We start from the raw sequence: 19,509 nt of genomic DNA on the forward strand, positions 1-19,509 counted from the left end.
TGGTGGCTGCACTGCCGCACAACTCGTATCAGTGCGACCGTAGCGAGGGGATTAAAGGAAACATAAAAAATAAAATCATTTTCTTACTTACTATAAAAAAGTGGTTAATATAATATAATATAAAAATACAAATGAATCTTCTGCGTCCGGCGTCCTAGAATTTTCAATTTTTTCACCATGACACAATAAGTTGCATAGTTATTTTGCCGCACTCAGCAATTATATTAAATTTGTGTAACGCAAAGACCGCAAATCATTTTATGAACGTATCTAAATAATATAATAATATATTATGTAAATTATAATGCATTAATACATAATATTTTAAACCACTTTGATATAAAATGTGAAGAATGGTTTTACACACAAGGAGAAATGTATGACATCTACTGAATTATTTTGCTTATTATTTTTAATTAATAGAATATGTTGATAAATACAAGTAACAAGTGGGCGTAAAGCATTTTCAGCAGACTATAATAGTAAATTACATGTAACTATGTGAGAAATTTGAACTTAGAATTAAGGACAGTTGACAGTACGTTTACCACCAACCTTGTACACTTATACGACTTCTTGAAAATGTAATGTCAGAGCGGATTCTCCCGTAACCACTCCCCCCGAACTCACTACCAGAACAGCGGTCAGCGAACACTTAAAAATGTCCAATGTATACAGGTCGGGTATTTATATAGAAAAAAGATTAAATCCATTGTATAAGTTAGTATTATTATTTATTACGAACCCATTATAAATACCAAAGATTAACTATATTATATTAGTTAATAGGTACTAAATTATAATAATTAAAATAAATATTTAGGAGGTAGCATAATGCAGTACTAAAAACCAAAAACTGAAAAAGTCGCTCTGTTAGCTGTTAAGTAGGTTTTGAGTCTAGCACGGCTATAGTATCTATAGCCATTAGCCGTAGTCTCTAGCATATACCTATGTATGCGATGATTATGAAAAATGGGGTTATGTGATCTTCGTATATTGTCATATTGTTCTTACAAATAAATAATCAGGCGCGGATCCAGAGGGGGCGCTAGGGTGCTATAGCACCCCATTGGAATGTTGCTTTACACAACACGCGTTTTTCAGCAGGCTGGGTATATTTATACAAAAAAAAAAAAAAAATTGACAAGTAATTTTTCCTTATACAATACTGATTATTGTTACCATATTTGATATGTCTTTGTTATTTACTTAAATTATAAAAAAATGTTTATTACATTTTGAACGGAGTGATGTACTTTTGTTTTTATTTTATTTTTTATCTGTCATCACATTTTGTAGTATATTAATAGTGCTTTGATTTTGGACTTCAGCCCCTCTTTGAAAAGGAAAATGAATCTAGTTGGAAGTTTGGGAGATCCAAAGTAAAAAATTTCCAGTAGTTTTCAAAAGCGTCAGGAAAAACCCTAAAAAAGTGACGAAAAAACGGAAAGTTTTACGCAAAATCAGTTTTCGACAAAATCGATTTTTTTATTTTGCTGTAACTCAAAAACGAATAATTGTAAATACTTGAAATTTTCACCAAATGTTTATGTTAGCGTTTTCTATTTACGATTAAATTTACAAAATATTATGACTTTTTTAAAGCCATTTATTTAGTTTTTCATATACCGATAAAAAAATTTGCTATTCCAAAAAATCTTTAAAATTTAATAGAAGGTTTATTATAATAGTTGTACTTATCGTAGTAAAAAATAATCAAAAATCGTTAGTCACAATTTTTGTTTATAAGCATTTAAAGTTCGAATGTTTACGAAATATGTCAAAATCATGAACATTTACAAGTAATTTTGATATTGAAAATTCATAATATTTTTGTGATTTATATTTAAAGTTAAAAACCCAACACAAAATTCTTCATAACATTTTCTTCAAATAACTGTAAAAAAATTCCAGTGACAATATAGAAAACATTGTATGAGCGCATGAAATTTATTTTTTTACTAATATATCCTACACTGACAAATCATCTCCGTCCAGAATTGTTTTTCGTATACAATGAACCTGTCAGTAGTGACCTATTCTCCACCTCTACTATACGGCAGAGCGATACCCACTTGCCCACCCTTTTTTTTTAGATTTGTTTTTAAAGCTGCTATACTCATATTGAAAATGTTTATCCTTTTGAAAATTTGAATATTAAACACTAAAGCATACTAATTTTGTAAACTAAAAAAAGGCCTTTCCTTCTTCAGGATGGAGTATACAGAATACGAGATCTTAACCTAACCACCCACCATGAAAAAATCCTAGATCCACCACTCCTTACAATAATATAAACTGCATAACATTTATAGTGCTCCAATTTGCAAATTCGAAGAAATTTTCCATTAATTTACAATATGATTGGGAAACACAAAACTAATTCTATTGATAATGGGAATTTTACACCAAATCATTCATTGACAAAATCAATTTTCTTTTATTGTTGTATAGCGATAGCCTGTATAGGTAATTCAAAAATGAATAAACTCGAAGGAGTGTAATTCAGCTATTTTTGAGTAATATAATTAATAATTATGTACATAAAATTTAAATATTAAAAAAAGTTTAACATTTTAAAGAATGACAACTTTTCTTATAGCATTAAAACAATGGGTTTGAATATCAAATATAGACAAAAAAAGGTCAAAATTGTAAATTATTTTTAAAATTTAATTAATACATCTATTATAAACTAAAATGACAAGTCACAAAGTAAGTCGTAGGTACATCGTTAGTCGACACCTAGCAGAGCGTCTTTCCGATATTTTGTTGAATAAATTAACTGTTTTAAAAGGTGATAAGTGATAACAGACGAAAAATAAAAAATAAACCTCATTTTAAAATCATTACATTCATCGTACAGCTCAGAAGCTAAAATTATGCAATAATTAATTATTGGTATTTGAGTGGCCACGCTGGTGGCGTATATAATATTTAATAAACGATAGTAGGTATGCATGATTGGAAATGTACATAATTGTATGTACTTTGAAGTTTAAACTTTAAAAAACAAAGAAATTGTTTATTTATGATTTCTCGCATATACCATCTATATTTATACCCAATAGACATTATAGGAGAAGTATATTATGCCTACTACCTACGCAGAACTGCTGTTTAGTTTTGTATGAAATCAGATCTTACCAGAAATACACTCATCACTTATATTACCTACCTAAATTAAAGACAAGAATATTTTCAAAACAATTTTATAAATTGTTTGCTAAATAATGCCATAGTCTTCAAATGTTTATTTATTCAATGAATAGTTCTTTGTTTTTAATGAAGTTAGATACCTGATAAAGTGAGTTTGTTAAAAACTTTTTCGTAAGTATATTAAGTATAGAATGTATTAAAATGTGTTTTAATTTTTATACTTTTTATAAAATTTTATTTTTTATAATTTATTGTGATACTGTAATCATTAATATTTATAATTTATATTATATACTATTATTAGTATTATTATACCATTTATACATACTATCCATTTAATTTAATGTATTATTTCGAAGCTAAACCAGTAGTGGTGTCTACTATATTCATAATAAAACAATTATTTTTAAACTCTGAAAACTTCTAATGAATTTAGCCAATTTAAGTTCAGGGGTTCTCAATAAATATCTAAAATAATTAATTTTTTTTTGTGGTAAACGGTAACCCTTAGTAATAACTAGTACTATAATCAAATGCTCTTTTTCCATGATGAAACTACCATGGTAGTTTAGTTTTATAAATGAATACCTATACCTATAGTTAATAGAGATATAGAAGCGATAGTCCAAGTTATATAACAGAGGTTTCGAACCTTTTTTGGAGGGTCAAGTGCCAAATTTGTCCAATCAAAGTTTTGAAAATTTTTAACGTGCCCAAAGGAAATTACATTATCCAAGGATAAAAATAAAGTTACTGAAGATTTATTATATATATTATTTTATTAGGTAAGCATACCTTTTTGTTGTCATTATAATTTTTTAAATGTATATAATTTGTTTTTTTGAATTTCTTATAACAGTTATAATCAAAACTTTATTATAAAAAGCATAATTTTTAATAATTTCAATTTTTCATGTTCCATTGGAATTTGATCAACCTTTGGCACCTTTGGCATGCGTGCCGTAGGTTCGCCACCCCTGCTATATAATATCATAGATCTATTAAAAAATGGAAAAAAAGATTTGTATAATTACTTTAAAAATGTCCATTATATAGCATTGAAAATTGTATACTATAAAAGTGTAAATGGCTCATATTAGTGGCCATTAATCATTATCTATATCATATACATCATTATTTTGAATCATAATATAATCATATATATTATACATGCTAATTATATTCTAAATTCGCTGTGTAATACAATAATGCACTATCCTAAATATTTATCATATTTTTAAATCAAGATATAGATATTTTAAGTATATTATATAAATACTTAATATATGTATATAATATTATATATTTACAAATTTAACAGTATATATAACTTGTAATTTATATAATAAATAATAAATAAATTAATAAAATTAAAAATTCAGTAAAATATTAATGAAGAATTAAAATATGGATAGTGGTCGTGTCTACCATTCTTATCAATTTAAGGATTGATTTAATTGATATCCTGCACTGAAGTCGGTATAATATAAATAGGTAGATATTATCACTTTATCAGTTTGTAAAGAACCCTAAACCTTAATTTAAACAGTAGCTGACGTAGCCAATATTTACAATTTTTCCATACAAATTGTTTCAATGAACCAATGAATCACCATTCAACACACAGTATGCTGTGTTTATTGTATTTATATAAAATATATTACATTGCCATGTAGTTTTACTCTGAGCACTGCTCACTAGCAACATGTAATGTGTATACTATTCCATTTAATTAGAATTTTTATTATTTCTATTTAAACCGAGTTAATTAGATGAATAATAAATAATTATTATATGCACCAAAATCTAAGATTAGATAAGAATAATGTATTGTAATTTAAACTTATCTTAATTTGATCTATTTATATTTGCATGAAATTTTTTCACGAACATTTTACATTTAAACAACATAAATAAAATTCAACGGTTGAAGTAAAAATTCCCGGAATTATAGTTATACAATATAATTGCAATTTAATTAAATTTAATGGTTCTACATTATGCATCTTTACTTCTAGTTCTATAGACAAATATAATAAAGTTGTACTAGTGTTGACATATTTTAGTTTTTGCTGTAGTGTTTTTTATCGATGAATTGTATTATATTTTGTATAATGCCAAATTAGATGTATAGGCACTAATGTTGAAATTATATTAATTGGAACTAAGACATCTGTGATTTATCAGCAGTAATTGGATTAGAATAAGCCAATCGCTTTCTTTTTTTGCTATAATTACTGGGTAAAATTATCTGAAAACAAAAATTATGATTACATTTTATTATCTAATTAAAACAATTAACTGGAGTAAATATTAAGATTCGATTTAATTTATTCGATAATATAGTTTTATATAAAAACAAGCGTTTTCGAAACTTACCGGCTGCAACGTAAAGTTCAATATTTTTGCTTCGTTATGGGGTTTGTTTTCGACAGTAATCAATTTAGTTGAAGATAAATATCCATCCATGGAAGCTGTGACGTGATAATCACCATTGGTGAGCAGTCTGTAATAGTCTCCGTCTTGAACTAAAATTTTTCAAAAAACATCGAATACAATTTTGTTATACATCACAAAAATGTTATTATTCAATATCAAATTATCAGACTATCATAATTATACATAATTTACCGGAAGTTACATCGTGTAAGATTGGTGATAGTATGCCATTTGTAACATTTACCACTTTGATAAATGCATTTACTATTGGTTTTAACGTGACTGCGTCTTTAATTATCCCTTTGATTCCTATGTGTGACTAAAACATTTTAAACAACACAATTTTCAAAAATTATAAAAAAAAAAATAAAATATATAAAAAAATTTTAAACTAAAAAAATATTCTAATATATTTTTATTATTAAGAACTTATTTGAAAATATGGTATCTAACTTAATATTATTTTATGTTAATCATTATTAATAATATCATGAAAATTAAAATGATAACAATTATATTTTAAAAATATACCAATAAATATAAACTTAAATTATAAAAGTATAACTATTGTACCTATAATATGGGGGTGTTTTGCTGGATATTCAAACACCCCCCGAAATATTTGGGTTTTTTTTTATGGTTATTTACTTATTGAATTTTAATGTTAATTTTATTATATCAATGTTTATATTTAAAAAAAGTATTTTAAGTACACCTAACTTTTCAATAATCGATTTTCAAAAACACCGTGGGCCCCCCTCCCCCCCAAAAAAACTTTTTTCTGCATACATCATCCCTGACCTATAAGATATAGGTATGTGTTACATGTATACTTACATAGTATATTATATATATCGTTATCCAAATTATATTGTATTCGTAAACTGGTTAGAAATGTAGATTTGCTACAATTTTAACTATAGACAAACTTTATCATTATTCTGACGTATATTCAAAATAGGATCATATAGGTACTTCAGGTACTGTATTATCTTAGCAAGAAATGCATACATTAAATTTGAAATAACATATACATTTATATATAAATAAGCGATTCACCAACCATATATTTACCCCTAATTTTTCCTTTGATAATTAATTTATTCAAATTCTGATTTTTGGATTTTTTTTAGTTTACATAAGAATAATATTTTTAAATGTTTAGATTATTTTTACCATTATGAAAGATTATCATCAACTTCTTTTTTTTTAATATAAATTGTTAATCAAATTACCTTTTTATAAAACTTGATGTAAGTATATTTAAATCGAAATTTGTCTAATTATATATTAAATGTTAGATCCAATACTACGTCTATTTAACTATTTAGTATTTTTTTTTAAATAATTGAGGACTATTATATCATTATAACCTTGAATTGTATATACATTTTATTAAATTAGAAACTTAATTTTTTCGAAAAGGTACCAACTTTTTATAATATAATTTATAATGTAGATAGATAATGATTTTCTTGAAAAATTCGATGAATCCAAATTTTTTTTAAATAACGATACTTTTATATTTAATAGGTTTGAAAGATATGGAGGCTATTACATGATTTTAAATTTATAGTAATTAAAATAAATCTATCATCATTTTTTTTTTATATATACAAATTGTCCGAATAAAATAAATGCTTAATTAGATATTTTATAATTTTGTAAAATTATTTTTAAAGATTATTATTATTATTATTCTTGGTAAACAGGTTTTAGTAATTCAGAAATTACTTGTTTGAATTTGATTGATTTAGGTATATCAAAATATAAAATAAGTTTGTACCACCCAACGGACCTTAAACGATGTAAAAAATCTATGTAGTTATTTGAAAATATGCTTATAAGTATACTTAAAAATTATAAAATTAGAATTTAGATAAATCCATTTTTAAGGAAAAATGGGATTGAACTATGCTCGGTGGGTCATCTTGTATTTATGTATATTACGAGGACGTATATAAGAAAATATTTCATTAAGTGCTTGTGTATAGGGAGGGGGAGAAATTGTAAACCGTTTATTCTACTAAATATTTCCCTTAGAATTTGTATATAAGTATTATAATTTTATTAATATACCTGCCAAATCAAGTTGATAAGTGCATTTTTGTTTCTGTTCCATTCTTTTTCTAGTTCGCTTTCTTTTGTATATTTGTCACACCCCAACTCTAAGGTAATTTCAAAATCATTGGAAGACAAGTAGTTAAAGTCTTGCATTCCTAAAATAAAATTTTAAATATTAGATTTATGATTCAAGCTAACCTAGTTTGCACAAATTCATAAAAATTAAATTTGTTTGCGCACATATTATATACACAAATATTTTCATTAAGAATAACTGTGGTAAACTTTAGCTCCGTTCGTTGATCTTGAAATTTATTCATAATTTGGTTTTCTAGCCAAAAGAGATGAGTTGAAATTTAAATTGGGTAAAATATATGATACAAAAACATAATAATTTAGAGAAGTATAATCTATCGGGTGAATAAATAGCTATTCAATTTGCAAATATATATTTTTTTATCTTATAATTTCTTCTGGTAGCAAATATATGGTAAACCAAAAAATATATATAAGCTATTTAACATTTATCTACCTACTTCAAAATTATTATTTTTATTATCCTCCCTTAATAATGAAGAATGACTATAATTATTCATTATATTAGACAAAACCGAGATAAGGTTAAATGAAATGTATAACATTATTGATTCGAAAAAAACTGATTATTTGAACAACTATACGTCAATCTCAATATATCAATGAAAATAGACATATTTATTTACCATTTACGTTTAAACACCTGATATAACAAATATTTCTGAAAAAAACCATTTACAATTGAATTTTTAAAAATAAAATTTTTATTTTGTATTTAACAGTATTAAAAAAGCTTAAGCGATTAAAGTACGCATGGTATAAATGTCAACAATTTGTAAGAATGTTATTTTGTGTTTTTATTTAACATTTTAAGTCTTAACAGCCATAAACCCATAATTCTTATATAGGTACTTAACATGAGATTATGATAAAAATAATACTGGTATATAATGTTATACAGTGATTTATTTTTAAAAACGCCATTCAAAAAGTATTTGGAAATGTATTTTTCATAGCTTAAATTCAACACAAAATAAAACACATGAAAAAAAATTTTTATATTCTGAACACCGCGGATAAATACATTGATTTTGCATTAATCTGTGTTTTTATTATTTATTTTTATATCTTTTATCTAGGTATGTATCTTCTTTTGAATAATGCTTCAATTTTCAACAAAGGCTGTTTTTATAGTAGCAAAATAAATCTAGTTTGTACTTAGGAGATATGGAAGTAACTGGGAAAAAACAATAATTTATCATTGAGTTCAAATTGAAAAAGTATGAGTACATTACAGTGACTTATCTATTAATTGCTAGGTTTCATTCCGCTTATACTTATTATATATATATACATCACCATATATATATATATATTATATACAGTATAGGTACCTAAGGTACCTGAACTAAATGATTATACGCTACTGAGATTTTCATAAATTTCAATAATAATGTAAATAAAAGTTTTCAAAAATGTTTATAGTTTTGAAATTAATAAGTGTTTCAATAAAATGTTAAATTAATAACCTCTCTGTTATACTGAGTGATTTATCAAGCATGCTCACACCCTTTTTCTTTTTCTATAATATATATCAGCTATTGAAAATCTGATTTGTGAAATTTTATATATACTTATACCGTATTTTCAAACTCTTGAAATTTTTTGTTTTACTTAAGAGTGTCCTTTGGAGATAAACCCTTATATTACTTAAATGAAAATATAATGTTTTTGAAAATATTGAAACATTAAACGTAGTTTTTGATGTATTTAGCTTAGTGCACTAAAGATAATAGGTTCATGATAATTGGTTTGAAGGTATGTGGGAGGGGCTATGATTTTTGAAAATTTTAGTAATTAATATTATATTAATTTATCAATATTCAACATTTACAAAAATGACCGAAGTAATAAGAAATATATTAAATGGTACCTACCTATATTCCATTTTTTAAAACTATTTTTAGTAAAAGTACTATTATTATCTTATAAACATTTTAATAACTGAAACACTATTTGTTTGAATTCTGAATAAGATCCATATAAACTATATCTACTTCATTTGCATTAAAAAAGGGGTTCTCATTTAAAAAATGGAAGTTTGTATCATCCGACTTTCCTTGAGTAGTACAAAAAGTTCTCAATAATTTCAAAATTTCAAAAATCAGAATTTAATTAATGAATTAATAACGAAAATTAGGGGGGCATGCTTGGTAAATCACACACTCATATATAATATTATATGTACTCTAACTAAATATACTTGTGCGTAAGTATAAATTGTCCAAAATATATTAGTCTTCATTGAAATCGTTTTCAAATTTTCAATTTTTAATTTATTGTATTTATTTGAATTTATCAAACTATTCAATACTTATTACTTACGATTATTTACATAAACGACTATTTATTACAAATCTTACCTCCTCTAACACTATACCATTTAGCACCATTAGTGATACCACCTTCTTTTCCAAAATTTGTATCACCCCCTCTACACGGCATTCTATTTGGATTGGCCATATCTGCATGATAATTTGCATAGGATAAAGCTAACCATCTAAATATATGTAAAAATCTTATTAATGTCAACTTACAATAATAGTTAATATTAGTTTTACATTTATTAATTATATTTGTGACAAAACATTACTTAAAAGTATCGTCGTCGGGACTTGTAGCATATTCGCCCTGCACATTGCCGTATCTACTGGCATCGTATGGATAATTGGCAACTAAATCGCCTCCATGAAGATTAGCCGAAGCCACGAACGGTATAGACATAATCATTTGCATTACAGCCTTGGTCTCTGGTTGCACCTATATGCGGGCCCAAGTATACAAATATATTATAATGATTAAACCATAACACCTGACACCTTAAAAATATTTTAATGTTCTACTTTTTACGTTTACTAATTATTACACTGCCTTAATTAAAAAAGAACTAGATAATTAATTTTTGAACAAACAACTAATTATTGCACATTGATATTTGCACTGTAATGAAAATAGGTAGGTATACAAAACAAATAATTTAATTATCGTCAATAAAAAATGTTTACATGTAATTTATACAGATACCCATAAAACTATAAAGTTAAATTTATTCTGTTTTTTTCATTAAATACTCGTAAATAAAATGTCTTATGATTAAAGGAAATAAAACAAAATATTAGAAATGTATTATAAATATATTTTAATATATTTTATTATAACTATTTATAATAAAAATAGATTTTTTTTAACGAACGTAAATAAAAAAAAACTGAAATAAAAATATATTCAAAAATGTAGGAATTACCGGTTGTGACAAATGATCCACCATTTGCATCAAATGATTGTTAATATCTTTGTAATATGCTTCATTATCAAATATAATTCTGTCTAAATCTGGGAAATTTCTATTTAAATCCACACCTTCGGCGTTGTCTCTGCCTATTAAATAGTTGCTGCCTCCCTAAATTTATAATACATTAAATTTATTTACATCATTATTATGCAATTTAACTAATAAACAGATCATATTATACATCATCTGTTGATCTTTGCCAACCATCAGGATTCATTGACGGCATTAGATGAATCCTAGTTTTGGTAATTAATTTTATAATTTCCTCGTTTCCGGCTTTATATTCTTCACAAAAGTAATCCGCTAATTTCAATAATAGCTCCCTTCCGAGTACTTCGTTACCGTGCATGTTAGCTATATATTTGAACTCTGGATCCACTAAAAATTAACATTAACGCGTGATATTGAATATAATATATATAATGGTAAAATTAATAAAAAATGTACTTGGTTTATGCTCAATTGGGTGGACTGAAAATACGAGAACTAAAAGTGGACGGCCTTCTACAGAATCTTCCGATAGCCTGTACAGACTAGTGATACTTGGGCATTTGTCGCGCACTTGCAAAATGGCATCGTACATTTCTTCATTATTGTGGTGTTTGAACTGAAATTCTTTTCGTTCAGACGAATTTACATTGATCGCAAAAGCGACTAACCACAATAAAGCCCACACCGGCGTTGCAGGTGACCTGTATAATATTAAATAAATATAGCTACAATAATATTATTATTGTTCATTTTAAGTATTAACTTTAAGTCTGCGAAAAAGGTGAACGTCACATAATAATACAATATGAATAAAATAATAACTATAATTTATTCTTACCCAAACATTTGGATTCGTGTATTGATCATTATGGTTTGTCAATAAGACATTGCAACATTTAATTTCTTTGGCGTACTTATTGAATTATTATGATTTTATTTAACTGTTTTCTGGAATGGCGAGTAACTGCGGATAACTTATAGAATAGTAGTATAACGTCCAGCTGGCTATAACAGAATGGCAATGCAAGCTCTCGGTCTGAGCATGCTCAAAACGTGTATAAAGCAAGTCCGTCCCACCCACTGGTGCTTCTATAATAATATATATTGATTTCACACGGAGCGTACGTTATTACGTCAAGACCTGTGGCCACAATTTTTTTTTTTTTTGTTAAAGCATAACAGTTCATAATTAACATAGTTTAAAATTTTCGCCTCGTTTACATATATAATTCAAATGTGTTTAAAAAATATCATAAAAGCTTCGTCAGCTTTCTTTCAACTTTCATAATATAATGACCATATTAATTGTCCATCTTCTTTCTTAATACTTTTAAATTAATGAAATATTTAAATGTATACGGTTATTGTTTTAGTGAAATGTTACAGCAGACAACTCTGAATTTTAGTAATTTTAGATATATATAATATACCTACACGTCCTACACCTAAAACCACTATTTAGAATTTAAGTGATGTATATACTAAATTATTTTAAACTTACCATAGTATGATGTATATATTTAAATACTTACATTCCAAATACGAAATACCTATATATATAATATATACACAATAGATTCATATTGTATTCAACATTAGTTATTGTTAGACAATAAGACAAAAATTATTACAAATACAGTATTAATTCAAAATAAAAAAATAACACTTCGAATGTTTCTGGATTAGCAGTTTATAGTACTATAATTGAATTACTGATTTTTAATTCAGCATTTATTGGAACATAAACATATCAATAAACCTAAATTAATGTGTGTACATTTACAATGAACATTATAGTAAAACATCAACAATTATTTGATATTATGAAATATTTGTTTCGACTTAGTGACATATATATTAGGTAAATTAATGTCGTTACAACTAAACCGACGTTTAACGAGTAGCTTTGAATAATATAATATATATATTACGACTATATTTACAAACTATTACAATTCAATTAGTACTATTCCGAGGTTATAAAAACAAGAAATAGAAACATTAATTTTCTACTTCCTTTTATAAAACCATTGTAATCATTACTAATTATAATTATACAAAACTAATAAAAGTATAAGCATCTATATATATATATATATATAGACATATAAACATATAGTACATAAAAGTTTTTACATTGCTTATATTTTAATTGATTTTTAAAATAAATTATTAACAAATAAAGGTTGTTACCTACCTTTGTACTAGCTACATAGAATGTATAATTCTTGTTGAGATACTTATTCCTATAATACAAGTTAAATAATTTTTTTTGCGTTTAAGGTATATAATATTTATGAGAAAACTGCAGTGAATTACCAATGATATAGGTAGAAATGTATACTTTGTAATTACTAATAAGTATTTAATTTTTATGTTTCGATATTATTTTATAATATTATAATTTGTAGGCCTGTGATACGATACACTACACATTATATTTATAAAATTATTGTACCTCCGTGAATTGACAATAACCTTGAAACTGTGTTTATCATATTGTCTATGGTCTCGAAACTTGAGGAAATTTTAGTATCTGCACAAGTCTGGCTTGGATTTCCTATAAAATGTTTCGATAGCTACACTATATATATGTTTAAACATTATATACAGAGTGGTTTACCAAAAAATATCATACCACATTAATATATTATGTATTATTATTATTAAAAATGTTGATAAAAATAGATATTTATAGTTTCTGTTGCCTACTACATTTCGGAAAAATAACCACAAACAGAGTATTTTAGTTTTTTTAAATACAATTTATTTTTATAATATATTATAATGTACCCCATCTGATGTATCATTTCTAAAGCCGATAACTTGTTGGTATTAGGTCAGGCCACTGACTTGACCCGTAATTTTGCGTATAATGAAATCATTACAGCGTTCAAATTTTTATCATAAACTATACTTATTTCTTACTACCAACATAAAATAGAATAACACAGATATTTCTCTTTCGAGTTTTATTTTACATCAACATGTGCTAAAGAATTATCTGTTGAAACATTTACAATCAAAAAGAATCGTCCACAAAAAAAGCTTGTACTGGACATTCTTTAAATAGTATAAAAAATTAGAATTTAAATAAATCCGTAGGTCAGCATACTCATAGGTTAATTTCCTATTTAGTTATTTTATTTGAGAGTATTTCATGAATACTATTAATATGAAAAAACCTATTATATTTATACAGCGAAAAAACAAATTATATTTACATTTTAAAACATATAATAAAAAAATGACACTAAGAACGGTTTTAATATTATTAAAATATTGTTGGCACTTTGTAAGAAAGAATAGCAGTACAGAAAAAATCTAATCCCAGAGGGGAAATTAGATTTTTAAATTAAGTCTAACGAAGAAAGATCATGAAAATTGATTAATATACTATTAAAGTCATATGAAGCACCGCCATAATTGGAGAAGATACTAGATATAAATCTACCTTCGATACCATTTCTTGTTATGTGAAAAGCAGTAATAATGGCTCCAAACGTTCATGACTCATTGTACTGCATAATTTGTTTTTTATACTATGGTTAATTTTGAAAAAACGCCTTCACACTATAGTTATAGGTATGATCGTAGACATTTTTAAAGTTTTAAAAACAAGTATATACTGTGGAATTTCCAGTTTTGTTCAACCAATGAATCCATTCATAAACAAATTCACTAGTAGCACCATTTAGTTGCATAATATTTTGATCATTTTTTAAAAGTTTCAGTTCAGTAAATAAATCTTCCTCTGAAACCTTGGAAAATGTCATTTTTGTAGTATTTTGAGTTATATTCGTATTTAACATGCATGCCATAGCATCAACCAAGACAAACAAATTTATCCTGCTAAAATCTTAAATTATACATAAAAAATTATTCAATTTTTTTTAAAATTCGCTTTAAAAAAATTATCTAAAATTGAATGAATTTAATTACTTAAGTAGATTGAAGCATAGGGCGCTTCGACACATGAAAAATCACAGGGCATGCCTGGGCACGCTCGGCACGCCCTGTGCGCACGCTTATGGGATAGAATTATATGGAAAAAATTTTTAAAAACGTTAATATTTGTTGAGATGATAAGAGTTTAACTACTTCGACTTAGTTATCACTCTGTATAATATATACAATATCAATTTCACACGGAATTAAATACGCCGTAAGATGTCGATACGGCGTGATTGCATTATAACACTGTACCAAGATATAATTACACCACGATTCACAGGAAGCAAAGTTTCTGGTGTATTTGTAATTTGTATCGATAGTTTTAGGCTATCGTCTATCGACCTATTCGACCTTGATGGTATATTATCAGAAGCAAAGTATATATTTATATATTATATAATGTATATATAAATATATAAAATATAATATATATAATATACAACGTATAAAGAATATAAAGATATAAAAACAGTTTCCGGGAACTACGTTGCGAATCCTACCCGGCCGCGACGGCACCAAACAACGAACATTGCAGGGTTACGAGAACGATAGCTGGTAATAATTGGTATAATATTATAATCGTGATAAAAATAAACAATTATTGCTTGATCGTGTGGACTGTGGATAACCACGGAAGTTCTCGAAAGAGTGGGCCGTGAGTGGATGATGCTATAAGAAGGGCGTTCAGAATTAAACTTGGACATATTTTCAAATATTGCATTAATTAATGCATAAATTAATTTCTATACAATTTAAATGTTAAGATTATGATAATTGTAAACAACTCGTATTATCCCAATACTTAAGAGAAAACCATAAATAATCTAGAACCGTCAAACTGCAGTATAGATCATTGTATTTAATAGATCCAGTTAATTTTTCTTTTCTTTTTTTTATAGGAAAGAATAATTTTAAACAATAGGATACAAGAAAAATTATGATTTGTCATTATGAATACTAGGATGGTGTGGTTTTTCGAGGAAATGACTCCTTTACAAATATTGAAATGTGAGACATCTTCATTGCTCCTAGTTGAAGCATTTAGTCATATAGACTGATGCGTGATAACTACTATTAGCTAGTGCATAGGGCCAAATCTCTGTAAGGGTGCTAACTATATTCATGTCTATTTGGTGATTGTGGTATACTGGTATAGATTAATTCAGTGGCGGCGTAAACCGTGAATATATATTTTGTGAGGCAGCTGCCTCATGCAAAAACGGGAATGGGTATCCCAATGACTCAAGCTCCAGGACCTAGATGGCTAGACTACTCTATAATGTATACTCCCATAGTCACACCTCACACCTATACCTAAGTAAATATTAGGTACCCTACGTTATAGTATTGAGAAATCGTTTAAAATGTCAAAAAATAGGTGGGTGGGTAATTATTTAAGGTAGTTGTTTTATAAGAAAAAAAATACACGCCACCACTGTAGATTATACAGTGGAACCTCTATATGTCGAATTTTCGATAACTTGAATGATTGCCTTGACGCTGACCCATACATTTCAATATGTGATACGTGATAAATTTTCTCAATAATTCGAATTTCGCCAACTTGAATTATTCTTTTTTATATTTTTTTTTTTTTTGCGAATTATACAGAGTAATTTTTGCTAATGTTGAAATGTAACACTTAAATTATTATATACAACCGTCAGCCACATAATATAATTATTGCAATTACTGCTGTAAAATTATTTTTAGTTTAACATGGATATTTTGTATTTTTATGTTATACATTTTACTTGTAATTAATAATAAATATAATACAATTATTTATGTGTATAAAAATAATAAAAATATAAATTTAAAATTTAAATTTAATAATATAGAACCATTTTACTATTATAGCCTATAGACTATAGATCCATTTATAAACCCTATTAGCTACTATATATTTGTGAACAATTCTAATATGAGTTTTTTTTTAAATTTAAATTTTTAAATTTTCGCTAATTCTAAACGATTATAGTGAAAAATATTAGGAATAACGGAAAAAACTCAGCATTCTTTTGCCCTCCAAAATATTGTCATCTCTTGATTTTATAATAAGTATATTTACTCTATAAGAACCAAAATTGAGCGAGTTCTACTCAAACTGCGTAAACGCGTTTTGTCTATGTTGTACGTGTGTAAGACGGTGACAACACAAGCGGTTGCGACGTCCTCTTTACACTATCTTAGAAGATTACCTAAATTTATATGAGTTTACCCACTTTACCCCATTCTTCGATAGTAGATAGTAGATGCCTGTTGTATGTAGTATGTTGTATGACACCCCAACACGCCATTCAAAAAAATACTTGACTTTCTTAATTATTTTTCAGGATTTTAAAAAATCTAAAAATTCAACAGTTCATCACACTAAAAAAAAAAATCATTTTAGAAATTTCTTAAAAGGTTTATTAAGCAGAGTACATTACTACTATGAAAAATACATACAAACAAGAGACGTCTCAAACGAGTCAAACGTAGACATCCTTGAGAATAAATTTATCGGGAAATAAAAAAGAAGGTTAAAAATAGTTTTTATATTAATTTTAAGATGTAATTCATTAACTTAATTAATGATATTTATTCCGCCTACAAAATATTAATTAATAATAACACAATAGGTATAGTTCTATTAATTTTGTATTTTATTATACCAATCTGGCTACTTAAATCTTCAACATATTTAAAAAGTGAATTTGTATTTATATATAAAAACGTAAGAATATAATATATATAACTAACAGATTATATGACCCTTTGATAGTAAAGTTTAATTAAATAAACATTGAACATACTATTTTATGTTTAAATGTTTATTGTACAATACGTAGTATATTTTTTTATAAAAGGAATAAAAGTGTTGAAATCATTGGTATTTTATAAAATTTATAATTCTAAATTTATTTCATAATGCGTTATTTATCTATAATCTCTTTCTGTAATTAAGATTTAAGTTTAAGTAATCATAATTCTTTAATTGAAAACTTACAATTCGAGTACATTGTACATGGGTTAACACAATTTATTTTAGATTCTGAACGGAGTGATGAATGTATTGATTTTACAATGATGTGTGATTAATTTTTTTATTTTTATGTCTGTCATCACGTTTTGGAGTAGTAATAATGCTTTGATTTGAAAAGGAAAATTCATCTAGTTGGTACTTTGGGGAGTCAAAAGTAAAAATTTCTAGTAGATTTCAAAAGCGTCGGGAAAAACCCTGAAAAAATAACGGAAAAACGGGAATTTTTACGCATAACCACTTTTCGACAAAATCGATTTTTTGATTTTGCTGTAACTCAAAACGAATCGTTGTAAATACTTGAAAATGAGTTAATATAAAACATAAGTAATTACTGTACTTGTTATATATTATATTATACTTAGAAATAATAACTAACTCAAAAAGATGATAAAAGTAAATAAATAAAAAAAACATTGATTCTTAACTATTTATTTATATAGATGAGAGTTTTTAAATAATCCTTAAGACAAATTATGATGGTATTGCGCGAATTTTGATAAAAAAGCAAAATTATGAAGCGTCCCATGCGTTCCCCTTAAAAATAATAGTAGGGGTACGCTAAAATTTCTGAAAAATTAATTGGGGTGCTCTGTCCCCCTGCGTCCCTCGTCCCTCCCTAAGTCGAGGACTGAATAATTTACGTATAGATTTACTACATAATTATATAATATATTAATTTATACTATATTACTATCCATAACGACCATGACTTCAATACCTCGACTTCATATCTTTATAATCTATAAGTATATAGGTACGTATATTATAATATAATTATAAATTGTTAATAATATTTTTATAGAAATAAAGTTTCTAACATTCTTGAGCTATTTTAATTTTATAAATTATCATTATTTTATGATTGATTATTACTGTTATATGTTATGTCTTATTATGTGTGATTACTGATTACATAAATACATAATAATTAATAATATAAAGTAATTTGTTATTTTGAGGGAATACATTTTACTGAGAAAAAACTGTGGATCAGCTGACATCCCTAATCCCCATAGCTTATATTAACATTTTCTAAAATTAACAAATGGTATCCTTTTTAAATATTTACTTTTTTTGAGCTGTTTATAGAATTTTGACATTTTCTATTTTTATTTTCCAAAAGTAGATAATAATTTTGCCTTGTAAAAAAAATTTAATAATTCAATACAAGGTTCCTCATTATTTTTTATCATAATTCATAGAATCATACTCATTTAAGAGGCAGCTACACCAGCATTTGTTTTCTGTCTATGTCCCACATAATATAGGAACAAATATACTCCATATTTCCACGATTACGACTCTCTGAATTCCAGTGAATTGACCGGATAGATTTTTAATATTTACATTTATTATAAATATAAGCATGTTTTAATTTAAAATAATTTCGATTATTTTTAAAAATTAATAATTTATTCAAAATTGTAAATACTAAAAATCTATCCAGCCAATGTACAGGAAATACTCTTCTTTATAAAATATATAA

At 26.0% G+C, this 19,509-nt stretch overlaps 1 protein-coding gene across 1 annotated transcript; it reads right to left on the bottom strand.

Moving 5' to 3' along the window:
• Window positions 1–4,995: 4,995 nt before the first annotated feature.
• Window positions 4,996–12,070, bottom strand: LOC132929928 (carboxypeptidase E-like). The gene is made up of 10 exons (XM_060995570.1): window positions 11,880–12,070; window positions 11,498–11,742; window positions 11,232–11,428; window positions 11,003–11,158; window positions 10,352–10,518; window positions 10,122–10,258; window positions 7,678–7,817; window positions 5,791–5,917; window positions 5,539–5,687; window positions 4,996–5,410 (listed from the first exon to the last, which is right to left on the bottom strand). The coding sequence occupies exons 1-10, from the start codon at window positions 11,906–11,908 to the stop codon at window positions 5,324–5,326; spliced, it is 1,434 nt and encodes a 477-aa protein (XP_060851553.1). The 5' UTR covers window positions 11,909–12,070; the 3' UTR covers window positions 4,996–5,323.
• Window positions 12,071–19,509: the final 7,439 nt, after the last annotated feature.

This window comes from Rhopalosiphum padi, chromosome 4 (genome assembly GCF_020882245.1).
Source record: "Rhopalosiphum padi isolate XX-2018 chromosome 4, ASM2088224v1, whole genome shotgun sequence".
In the NCBI taxonomy this organism is placed as follows: domain Eukaryota; kingdom Metazoa; phylum Arthropoda; class Insecta; order Hemiptera; family Aphididae; genus Rhopalosiphum; species Rhopalosiphum padi.

Bases quoted from the DNA above. Each gene is read 5' to 3' on its own strand.
- LOC132929928 (XM_060995570.1), bottom strand. From the start codon at position 11,908: ATGATCAATACACGAATCCAAATGTTTGG. The intron at 10,259-10,351 runs GTAATGTTTTGT...ACATATATTTAG, and splicing joins CCCGACGACGATACTTTTAA to ATGGTTAGCTTTATCCTATG. The intron at 5,411-5,538 runs GTAAGTTTCGAA...TTTTGTTTTCAG, and splicing joins TGAACTTTACGTTGCAGCCG to ATAATTTTACCCAGTAATTA.